This window comes from Piliocolobus tephrosceles, chromosome 17 (genome assembly GCF_002776525.5).
Source record: "Piliocolobus tephrosceles isolate RC106 chromosome 17, ASM277652v3, whole genome shotgun sequence".
Classification (NCBI taxonomy): Eukaryota; Metazoa; Chordata; class Mammalia; order Primates; family Cercopithecidae; genus Piliocolobus; species Piliocolobus tephrosceles.
The window spans coordinates 20,048,023-20,060,668 of NC_045450.1; the positions used below are offsets into that span (position 1 = coordinate 20,048,023).

Sequence of the window (12,646 nt, forward strand, 5' to 3'; positions counted from 1 at the left end):
TGTAAAAGCATCCCTGTTTCTCCACATCCTCTCCAACATCTGTTGTTTCCCGACTTTTTAATGATCACCATTCTAACTGGCGTAAGATGGTATCTCATTGTGGTTTTGATTTGCATTTCTCTAATGACCAGTGATGATGAGCTTTTTTTTTCATGTTTGTTGGCTGCATAAATGTCTTCTTTTAAGAAGTGTCTGTTCTGGGATCTCATTAAACTAAAGAGCTTCTGCACAGCAAAAGAAACTACCATCAGAGTGAACAGGCAACCTACAGAATGGGAGAAAATTTTTGCAATCTACTCATCTGACAAAGGGCTCATTTCCAGAATCTACAAAGAACTCAAGCAAATATACAAGAAAAAAAACAAACAACCCCATCCAAAAGTGGGGAGAGGATATGAACAGACATTTCTCAAAAGAAGACATTCATACAGCCAACAGACACATGAAAAAATCTCATCATCACTCGCCATCAGAGAAATGCAAATCAAAACCACAATGAGATACCATCTCACACCAGTTAGAATGGCAATCATTAAAAAATCAGGAAACAATAGGTGTTGGAGAGGATGTGGAGAAATAGGAACACTTTTACACTGTTGGTGGGATTGTAAACTAGTTCAACCATTATGGAAAACAGTGTGGCGATTCCTCAAGGATCTAGAACTAGATGTACCATATGACCCAGCCATCCCACTACTGGGTATATACCCAAAGGATTATAAATTATGCTACTACAAAGACACATGCACACGTATGTTTATTGCGGCACTATTCACAATAGCAAAGACTTGGAATCAACCCAAATGTCCATCAGTGACAGACTGGATTAAGAAAATGTGGCACATATACACCATGGAATACTATGCAGCCATAAAAAAGGATGAGTTTGCGTCCTTTGTAGAGACATGGATGCAGCTGGAAACCATCATTCTTAGCAAATTATCACAAGAAGAGAAAACCAAACACCGCATGTTCTCACTCATAGGTGGGAACTGAACAATGAGCTCACTTGGACTCGGGAAGGGGAACATCACACACTGGGGCCTATCATGGGGAGGGGGGAGGGGGGAGGGATTGCATTGGGGAGTTATACCTGATATAAATGATGAATTGATGGGTGCTGACGAGTTGATGGGTGCAGCACACCAACATGGCACATGTATACATATGTAACCTGCACGTTATGCACATGTACCCTAGAACTTAAAGTATAATAAAAAAAAAAAAAAAAAAAAAAAGAAGTGTCTGTTCATATCTATCACCCACTTTTTGATGAGGAGAACATTTTTGCAATCTATCCATCTGACCAAGGGCTAATATCCAGAATCTACAAGGAACTTAAACAATTTTTTTTTTCATTTTTCTAATGGTTATCCCTCCCCCTTCAATTTATAGACCTCTTCATATATATATATAGGAGAGATTAGCCCTTTATCTGTGATACATGTTATTTTCTCCCAGTTTGTTATTTATCTTTTGGCTTTGTTTTGACATTTACTTCACAAAACATATTTGTACATACTATGTTATCAGACTTATCTTGATAATAGATTTTGATTCATGGAGACTTTTCCCACTCCTACATTTTACATTTTTCCAAATGGCTATTTGTTATAGCACCATTTATTATAAAGTAGAATTTTTTCCCAGTTAGTTGGGATGTTACCTATGTAATAAACTAAATTTCTATATGTGTTTTGGTTCATTTCTAGACTTTCTGTTCCATTTGCCTGTCTTTCAATTCACGTACCATACAACACATTTTTAACTATGGAGACTTTGTAGTATGTTTTAATATTTGGTAGAGCTAGTTACACATTTTTTCCTATATGTTGTCTTCTAGTAGTTTTACAGTTTCAGGTATTACATTTAAGAATTTGATCTGAATGGCCAGGCATGGTGGCTCATGCCTGTAATCCCAGCACTTTGGGAGGCTGAGGCAGGCAGATCATGAGGTCAGGAGATCGAGATCATCCTGGTTAACACAGTGAAACCCCGTCTCTACTAAAAATACAAAAAATTAGCTGGGCGTGGTGGTGGACGCCTGTAGTCCCAGCTACTTGGGAGGCTGAGGCAGGAGAATGGCGTGAACCTGGGAGGTGGAGCTTGCAGTGAGCAGAGATTGTACCACTGCATTCCAGCCTGGGTGACAGAGCAAGACTCTGTCTCAAAAAAAAAAAAAAAAAAAAAAAAAAAATCCATTTTGAGTTGATTTTATACATGGTATAAAAGTCTAATTTCATTCTTTTGCATATATAATCCAGATTTCTAAACTCCATTTATTGAAGACATTGTCTTTTCTCCCATTGTGTGTTCTTGACATCTTTGTCAAAAATCAATTGATGGTAAATGTGTGGGTTTATTTTGGGGCTATCTGTTATCTTCCTTTGGTCTATGTGTCTGTTTTTATAGCAGTACCATGCTGTTTTGATTACTGTAGATTTGTAATATATTTTGAAGTCAGGAAGTATGATGCCTTCATTTTGTTCATTTTCCTCAAAATTGTTTTAGATATTTGGGGTTTTGTGGTACAATAACAATTTTAGGATTTTTAATCTGTTTCTTTGAAAAGTGTCATTGGGATTTTGATAGGGATTGCATTGAATCTGTAGATCACTTTTGGTAGTATGGACAGTTTAACAATATTGTTTCAATCCATGAACATGGTATATCTTTCTTTTTATTTGTGCCTTCAATATCTTTCATCAATGTTTTATGATTTTCAATATACAAGTCTTTCACTCCCTTGGCTATATTTGTTCATAAGTATTTTTCATAGCTATTGTAAATACAGTTGCCTTTTTTATTTCACTTCAGATGGTTTAATGCTAATGTATAGAAACCTTTTTTTTTTTTTTTTTTTGAGACAGTTTCGCTTTTGTTTCCCAGGCTGGAGTGCAATGGCGAAATCTTGGCTCACTGCAACCTCCGCCTCCTGGGTTCAAGTGATTCTCCTGTCTCAGCCTCCCAAGTAGCTAGGATTACAGATGTGTGCTACCATGCCCAGATAACTTTATATTTTTAGTAGAGATGGGGTTTCACCATGTTGGTCAGGCTGGTCTTGAACTTCTGGTCAAGTGATCCACTTGCCTCAGCCCCCCAAAGTGCTGGGCTTACAGGTGTGAGCCACGATGCCTGGCTGAAACTACTATTTTTGTAGGTTGACTTTATATCCTGTAACTTTATTGTATTTTATTAGTTCTAGCAGTGTTTTCACTGACATTTTAGGGTTTTCTATACATAACATCATATTATCTGCAAACAGGAACCATTTGGCTTCTTTTCCAATTTGGATGACTTCTCTTTCTTTTTTTGCCTGATTGCTCTGGCTAGGTCTTCTATTACTATATTGAATAGGAGTGGTAAGAGCGGACATCTTTGTATCTTTCCTGAGATGCTTTTGGAAAAAGCTTTCTTTTTCTTATTCTTGTGTGTGATATTAATGGTGAGCTTGTCATATATAGTCTTTATTGTGTTGAGTTACATTCTTTCAGTGCCTAATATGGTTAGAGTTTTTATCATGAAAGGATATTGAATTTTGTCAAATGCTTCTTCTGCATCTGTTGAGATAATATATGGTCTTTGTCCTTTATTCTGTTAATGTGGTGTATTAACATTTACTTGCATATGTTGAACCATCCTTGGATCTCAAGGATAAGTCTCACTTTATTGTGATGAATGAATGATCCTTTTAATATGCTGTTGAATTCAGTTTGCTAGTGTTTTGTTGAGGATTTTTGCATCTACGTTCATCAGGGAATTAGCCTGTAATTTTTTTTTTTTTTTTTTTTTGAGATGGAGTCTCACTCTGTTGCCCAGGCTGGAGCACAGTGGTGTGATCTCAGTTCACTGCAACCTCTGCTACCTCCCAGGTTCAAACAATTCTCTTGCCTCAGCCTCCCAAGTAGCTGGGATCACAAGTATGTACCACCATGCTCAGCTAATTTTTGTATTTTTAGTAGAGATGGGGTTTCACCATGTTGGCCAGGCTGGTCTCAGACTCTTGCCCTGCTCATCTTGGCCTCCCAAAGTGCTGGGATTACAGTCATGAGCCACTGTGCCTGGCCAGCCTGTAATTTTCTTGTATGTCCTTGTCTGGCTTTGGTGTCAGGGTAGTGCTGGCTTCATAAGATGTGTTTGGAAATGTTTTTTCTTAAACTTTTTGGAGTTTGATAAGGATTGGTCTTATTTCTTGTTTAAATGTTTTGTAGAATTCAGCCCAGAAGCCATCTGATTCTAGGCTTTTCTTTAATGGGAGACTTTTTTATTACTGATTCAGTCTTTTTTTTTTCATCAGTCTGTTTGTTATCAGTCTATTTTATCAGTCTGTTTGTTTGTTATCAGTCTGTTCAAATTTTCTTTTCTTTGTGATTAATACTTGGTAGGTTCTATGTGTCTAGGAATTTTTTCATTTCTTCTAGATTATCTAATTTGTTAACATGATTGTTCATCATAGTCTCTAGTGATAATTTGTATGTCTGTAGTATCCATTGTAATGTCTCCTTTTTTATTTCTGATTTTACTTAAAACTCCTCTCCTTTTTTATTAGTTATTCTAGCTAAAAGTTTGTTTTATCTTTATCACAAGTTTTGTTGATATTTTTTCTATTGTTTCTCTAGTCTATTTCATTTATTTCTGCTCTGATCTTTATTTTATCCTTCCTTCTGTGAACTTTGTGCTTAGTTTTTCCTTGTTTTTCTAGTTCCTGGTTTTCTAGTTTCCAATTCCAGTTCCTATACCTAGTTTCTGGGTATAATGTCAGGGTGTTTGAGATCTTTCTTCTTTTTTGATGTAGATGTTTATTGCTATAAACTTCACTCTTAGAACCACTTTTGCTGTATACTACATAACTTACATATTTTTGTATGTTGTATTTCCATCTTCATTTGCCTCAAGATATTTTTAAATCCCTTTAATTTCTACATTGACTCATTGGTTGTTTGGGAGAATGTTGTTTAATTACCATATGCTTCTGCATTTTCTGAAATTCTTTCTATTTTTGATTGTTAATATAATACCACTGTGGCTGGAAAAGTTATTTGAAATGGATTTCAGGCTTCATAAATTTACTAAGATTTATCTTGTGGCCTAACATACGAACTCTCCTGGAGAATGTTGTGTGTGTGCTTGAGAAGAATGTATACAATTGAACCCCCCACCCCCACCCATATCTGTGTGTTCTACATCCACAGATTCAACTCTGGGCCAAAAATAGTAAAAATAATAATAATAAATAACAATGTGACAAAAATACAAATAAAAAGCAACACAGTGTAGCAAATATTTATATAGCTTTTATATTAGGTATTATGAGTATCTAGAGAAAATCTGAGGCATAAGGAGTATGTGTGTAGATTATATGCAAATACTACACCATTTTATATAAGACACTGATCATCCATGGATTTTGTTATCCTCAGGGGTCCTAGAACTAGGCATTAGCATTGTGCCTAGTTGGGGCTTACCTGTAGCCTGTGTCCACTGGTGCCAGCCTGGAGGTTGGGTGTATGGTTGCTAGCCCAGAAGCTAGGTCTATGAAAAACTGGGTCCTGGAGCCATCTTAGGACCTGGGTTCACAAGGCTTGGCACAGGGAAGGCCTGGGCCCTGTGTTTGCAGGTGCCTGCCAGGTGTTTGAGCCCAGGTGTGCCATCCTTATTTTGGGATGGGGCTGAAGCCCAGGGCCACTGGGACATGCCTAGTGCTTGGGTCAGCCTAGTGCAGGGGCAGGCCCAGAGACCAAGTCCACCAGGCTGGGCTGGAACCTGGGACTGCAGAATCTGGCCTGGCATTGGTATGGGCTTGGAGGCTCAGTTTGCTGGTCCTAGCCTGGCAATGGGTAAGCCTGGAGCCTGTATCTGTAGGGGCCAGTCTGGCAGCTGGGTCTACCAGGTAGGCCCAGAAACTGGAGCTGTGAGATCTAGCCTGGTGCTAGGGCAGACGTGAAGGCTCAGTCCCCGACTTATTTTCTTGACGTTAGGTTAGATTTTGATGGGCAGAAATTTTAGATTTTGATAAAGCCCCTTTTTTATGATTTGTATCCTTAGTATCCATTTTAAGAAATCTCTGCCTACCCCAAGGTCACAAAGATATTCTGTAGTAACAGTAGAAATTTTAAAGTATCTTATGTTCGTCTCATGTCATATTCAGAAAAAATTGCTTGTAGGAGTAGTTGACTATAGCATTTTGTTATTTTTTTCCAGAGAGGATTCATTTTTTATGTTAGGCAGCTGTCAGTACTTGCAATCTTGGGAGCGCCCTCATCCTGTATCGAGGATTCAGATTATTTGAAGTTGGGGTTTGTAGAAGCTAAAAGGATTGAGATTATTGGCCGGGCGCGGTGGCTCAAGCCTGTAATCCCAGCACTTTGGGAGGCCGAGACGGGCGGATCACGAGGTCAGGAGATCGAGACCATCCTGGCTAACACGGTGAAACCCCATCTTTACTAAAAAATACAAAAAACTAGCCGGGCAAGGTGGCAGGCGCCTGTAGTCCCAGCTACTCGGGAGGCTGAGGCAGGAGAATGGCATAAACCCAGGAGGTAGAGCTTGCAGTGAGCCGAGATCCGGCCACTGCACTCCAGCCTGGGTGACAGAGGGAGACTCTGTCTCAAAAAAAAAAAAAAAAAAGGATTGAGATTATTTGCAGTCCCAGGGAAGGTCAATCTCCTTTAGGCTCCTCCTTACTTACAAAGTCAAGTCCTAATCTAATCCCTTCCATTCCTGGTCCTGAATTCCAGCTCTCTTTCTCGTAGTCCCAAGAATTTAAGTCAGATATTCACGGTCACATAGTTGTGAAATCCCACATGGTAGTGGTGCGATTTCAACCTAGGCAGTCTAACTTCAGATCCTGGGTTATTAAAAGGAAACTTCCATGTCACCCTTACCATGAGGGATGAATTTCATTTGTTTTGCTTCCCATTGTATATCTACACCTCACATGACATGTAGTAGATATTCAGAAAATATTCATTAAATATAAGAATGAATCTTCTCTTAGACCATTTGGGATACTATAGCAAAATACCACAGACTATGTGGCTTAAAAACAGCAGAAGTTTATTGCTCACAGTTCTGATGGCTGTGAAGTCCAAGATCAAGGTGGCAGCACATTCCATGTCTAGTGAGGACCCCTTTCCTGGTTGGCCTGTCTTTTCTTTGTGTCCTCAGATGGTGGAAGGAATGAGAGATCTCTGTGGGGCCTCTTTTATAAGGGAATTCATCCCATTCTAATCACCTCTCTAAATCCCCACTTCATTTTTATTTTCATTTATTTCTTTAATTTTTTGAGATAGAGTTTCACTCTTGTTGCCCAGGCTGGAGTGCAGTGGTGCAATCTCAGCACACTGCAACCTCCGCCTCCCTGGTTCAAATGACTCTCCTGCCTCAATTCTCCTGCCTCAGCCTCCCAAGTAGCTGGGATTACAGGCACCTGCCACCAGGCCTGGCTAATGTTTTGTATTTTTAGTAGAGACAAGGCTTCACCATGTTGGCCAGGCTGGTCTTGAACTCCTGACCTCAGGTGATCCACCGCCTTGGCCTCCCAAAGTGTTGGGATTACAGACATGAGCCACTGTGCCCGGCCCCAAAATCCCCACTTCTAAATACTTTGACCTTGGGTGTTAGGATTTAACATAAGAAGTTAGGGGAACATAAACATTCAGTTCATTGCAAATCTGTTCCCCTTAGCAATACTATTAGTGGTAGTTACTTCCAATCTGATAGATTATTGAGTAGCATTTTGGGCTTATAGTTGTGCTGTTATTTTATATACTGTTTTGTTGCTTTGCCATTGATGGTGACTTACTTGTTTTTTGTTGTTTTTAAATTAGTATTTCCATAGGGATTGGGAAAACTACTGGCAAAATTTATCTGGAAACTTGCATGAACAACTTATCGATCTTTGTTTTGTGGTTGGCATTTTATCCATATTAGAAGCTCCATAGATGTTGACTAAATTAAAAATGTAGGTTGGGAGGCTGAGGCGGGCGGATCACTTGAGGTCAGCAGTGCGAGACCAGCCTGGCCAACATGGTGAAACCCCATCTCTGCTAAAAATACAACAGTTAGCTAGGCATGGTGGCAGGTTGTAATCCCAGCCATTCAAGAGGCTGAGGCAGAAGAATCACTTGTGGGAGGAAGAGGTTGCAGTGAGCTGAGATTGCACCACTGCAGTCCAGCCTGGGTGACAGACGGAGATTCCGTCTCAAAAAAATATATAGGGATAAACAATTTCTCAAATACTTTAAATCCTTATATTTCCTATTTTAAATCTTTATTAAATATTTCTTGTCTTTAAAGCTTGATTATAAAATTAAGTAGTTTAATTTACTTGTCTAAAATTTACACATCATTAGATAATCTTTTCTTTTTAAAAATCTTTACTCCCTCCATAGAGTTGAACTTCCTCTCTTTTTAGAAGAATGGATTTCTCGGAGGCCAAAAAATTTATGGTTCTTCTCTGGAAGAATTTTATTTTAAAGGTAAGTTGAACTACCTATAGGGTTATTACAACAGCTCAGAGGCCACAGGGGGAAATTCTGACAGCTTGATCATTGAATTTCAATTTTTACTGTTTTACTTTTTTCAGTACGAAGGCTGGGTTATCTCTGCCAAATATAGAGTTCTCACAGAGAGAGATAATAGCAGGCTGTTATGTAGACAGCAGAAAAAAGACAGTCCAGGAAACTGCTGCTATTATAGAGTGAAGCTGTGTTTTTGGCAACCTATATATTCTTTTATGAAGCATCTTTTATCTTAATATGAAAGAATTATACACAATACAGGACTATTCAGCCATGAAAAAGAATGAGATCCTCTCATTTGCAACAATATAGATGGAACTGGAGGTCATTATGTAAAGTGAGATAAGCCAGGCACAGAAAGACAAACTTTGCATGTTCTCACTTATTGGTAGAAACTAAAAGTTGAAACAATTGAACTCATGGAGATGGACAGTAGAAGGATGGTTAACAGAGGCTGAGAAGGGGTAACTTGGGGTAGGTAAGGGGGAAGTGGAGATGGTTAATGGGTACAAAAAAATAGAAAGCATGGATAAGACATAGTATTTGCTAGCACAACAGAATGACTAGAGTCAAAAATAATTTGATCGTACATTTAAAACTGTCTAAAAGAGTATAATTGGATTGTTTGTAACATAAGGGATAAATGCTTGAGGGAATGGATACCCAATTTACCTTGGTGTGATTATTATGCATTGTGTGCCTGTATCAAAATATCTCATGTAACCCATAAATACATATACCTGCTATGTACCCACGAAAATTAAAAATTAAAAAAAAATTCAAAAATGAACTTGCAAAGTTAATAACCTCTTAGGGCAATTAACATGATCTTTTTCCTTCTTCTTCTAGAGGCGGCGATGTATTGCTTTAGTTGTGGAAATGGTCCTCACATTTCTGTTTAGTGCCGCACTTTTGGCAGTACGCTCTGTTATTGTTATAAAGAAGAACGGACCTTTTGATTTCGCTGCTCAGCCTGTCGATAAAGTGCCTTTCTACATCACAGCTTCCTTAGCTTCTACTTTTCCTTTGGAATTGGCTTATGTGCCTTCCAGAAGTACGGTGGTTCAGGGTATTATCGAAAGAGTGAAAATGGATTTAAACCCCCAAATGAAAGGTTAGAACTTCACTTTTTCTGAAAAAACATACAGAATTACTAAGTTGATTTAGTGAAGACATACTTACAACCTTATTAACTGGTTCTTAACCTCCCAAGTAAAACACTGTTGGAATCCTCATACTAAGTGTAAATATTATGGACTTCATTACACTTGAAAGTTAAATTTGCAGAAAATATTTTGTTCATAGAGCCCAGAACAAATAGTAATATTTCGAAATGAGATGACCAATTATGATGATGATTCTAAGTTGTTATCCAGTTTTGTGATACTGTTTTTTTCTATCTGGTTGTGCTTCTTGAACCTGGGTAAGTATACCTCCAGGGGTGTGTGATTTTGTGCCACAGATCAGTGGTCAGTTATTTAAAACAATGTTTTATATTAAAATGTGGCGTGAGTAATATAGGAAGGCTTTAGAAAACACTCAAGCTATGTAGAATTATTTTAAAAGCCTTCAATCCCTCACTTACCTTCATATTCCCAGATCAGTTTCTTATCTCTTTCTCTCAGAGGTAAATACTGTCAGAAGTTTGGGCCGGCCAGGCACAGTGGCTCACGCCTGTAATCCCAGCATTTTGGGAGGCCGAGGTGGGCAGATCACCTGAGGTCAGGAGTTTGAGACCAGCCTGGCCAACATGGTGAAACTCCATCTCTACTAAAAATATAAAAATTAGTCAGGCCTGGTGGGGTGCACCTGTAGTCCCAGCTACTCGGGAGGCTGAGGCATGAGAATCGCTTGAACCCAGGAGGAGGAGGTTGTGGTGAGGCAAAATTGTGCCACTGCACTCCAGCCTGGGTGACAGTGCAAAACTCTGTCTCAAAAAAAAAAAAAAAGAAGAAGAAGAAGAAGTTTGTGGGCATCTTCCTAGCATACCTCTCTCTACATATGTGTGTGCATGGGCGCACACACACACACACACTCATGCAACTTTTCCATCTTTTTTTGTCTTTCAAGAGATACGAGAGTCCTTGAGAGTAGATGCCATCTCAAAGCATTCTTTTTTGTTGTTTGCTTTTTTATCAAAGCATTCTTATTTTAAAATAAAGACTGAAACAAAAGAATATGAAATTCCCAGTAATTTTTAAATTCTACAACAAAAATATCCCAACAAATTTAGAGTCTGTCATGGGTTACTCCAACAGTCTGTTTGGGTTACTCAAAATATTTTCTGATTTCTACTCTGATGTCTTCTTTGATGCATGGAATTTAAAAATTTTTAGAAATGTGTTACTGAACTTCCAAACACTGGGGGCTTCTTGTTATCTTTCTGTTGTTGATTTCTGTTTTAATTTCCTTTCATCAGAGAGTATACTCGATTCCAGTTCTTTGACATTTTGAGAATTGTTTATGACTAGTACATGGTATATTTTGACAAATGTTTTCTGTGCATTTGTAAAAACTGTATGCTGTAGGTTTTGCTTCTGGTGTTCTATAAATGCCACCTAGGCAAACCTGGCTAAGTGTCATGCTTTTCAAGTCATCTGTATTCTTTTTTTTTTTTTTGGTCTGCTTGTTATATCCATCATTGAAAGAAGTATTAAATTTCCAATCAGGTATTATTAGGATTAAATAAGTTATATACTGTATGTATTAATTTTTTTTTTTTTTTTTTTTTTTGAGACGGAGTCTTGCTCTGTCACCAGGCTGGAGTGCAGTGGCACAATCTCGGCTCACTGCAACCTCCCACCTCCCAGGTTCAAGCAATTCCCCTGCCTCAGCCTCCTGAGTAGCTGGTACTACAGGCACCCGCCACCACGCCTGGCTAATTTTTTGTATTTTTAGTAGAGATGGGGTTTCACCATGTTGGCCAGGATGGTCTCCATCTCCTGACCTTGTGATCTCCCGCCTCTGCCTCCCAAAGTGCTGGGATTACAGGTATGAGTCACCGCGCCCGGCCTCTATATATTCAAATTTATATATTTTTAAGATATTAAAATTTCCAAGTGAGATTTAGCTATTTTTCTTTTTGCTTATTTATTTTGAATTAAAGTTCATGTGATCTTTCCATTGAATCATTTTAAAAACAATATTTTTCAGTTCTGGAATTTCCATTTATCTCTATTTTGAATAGGTTCCAGGTCTCTTGGAAAATGTACCATTTTTAAGTTTATTAACCATATCAACTGTAGTTACTTTAAAATCTCTGCCAGGAAGTTCTGGTATCTGGATCACTTGTTTATCTTTCTTTTTTTCTTTTATGTGATTGAGTTCTATTTTGTAACATGCCTTGTATATTTTTATCAAATCCAAGATGTTGCAGATGAAAACTTTTGAAGGCTTTTGGGGATATTTCTTTATCCAAAGAAGGTTAAATTTTTTTTTATTGTACTGGTAGCTCCCCCTGCCCCTACTGAAGGCTAGTTTTAGTTTCACTAAAGACCGCCCTATTTCTGTTTTCTCTTTACTTCTGGGCATAACCCTGGTACTAGTGTGTGATTGATCCTTACTCCTAGGACATGACCATTCCATGATTCAACTGAAAGTCGGGGGTTCAAGAAGGCTCCTTACCTTGTGGGGCTTGAGCTCCATCCTGTCTCCCCAGCCTGGTGGAGCTACTGAAATCACTGCTCAGCATTTTAGCCCTCCAGCCACTGTCATCTACCTGCCTGTACTCACTTGGAAGACTAGAAGTTCATAGCCAGGCTTTCGCCCCTCTTCCTGGGTACACATGGTTAATTAAGGCAGCTGACAGTCAAAGATGAATACCCAGGCCGGACCCAGTGGTTCACATCTGTAATCCCAGCACTTTGGGAGGCAGAGGCGGGAGTTCACAAGGTCGGGAGATTGAGACCATCCTGGCCAACATGGTGAAACCCTGTCTCTACTAAAAATACCAAAAATTAGCCAGGCATGGTGGCAGGTGCCTGTAGTCCCAGCTACTTGGGAGACTGAGGCAGGAGAATCGCTTGAACCCAGGAGGCAGAGGTTGCAGTAAGCCAAGATCGTGCCACTGCACTCCAGTCTGGGTGACAGAGTGAGACTCCATCTCAAAAAAAAAAAAAAAAAAA

General features: G+C 38.9%; 1 protein-coding gene across 1 annotated transcript in view; it reads left to right on the plus strand.

Moving 5' to 3' along the window:
- Positions 1 to 8,447: 8,447 nt before the first annotated feature.
- The window catches only part of LOC113225036 (ATP-binding cassette sub-family A member 3-like), a 16,906-nt gene continuing 12,707 nt past the window's right edge, over positions 8,448 to 12,646 (plus strand). The window contains exons 1-2 of the mRNA XM_026455349.1: positions 8,448 to 8,480; positions 9,372 to 9,636. Of these exons, the coding sequence (XP_026311134.1) occupies positions 8,448 to 8,480; positions 9,372 to 9,636 (298 nt within the window). The remainder of the gene's footprint in view (positions 8,481 to 9,371; positions 9,637 to 12,646) is intronic.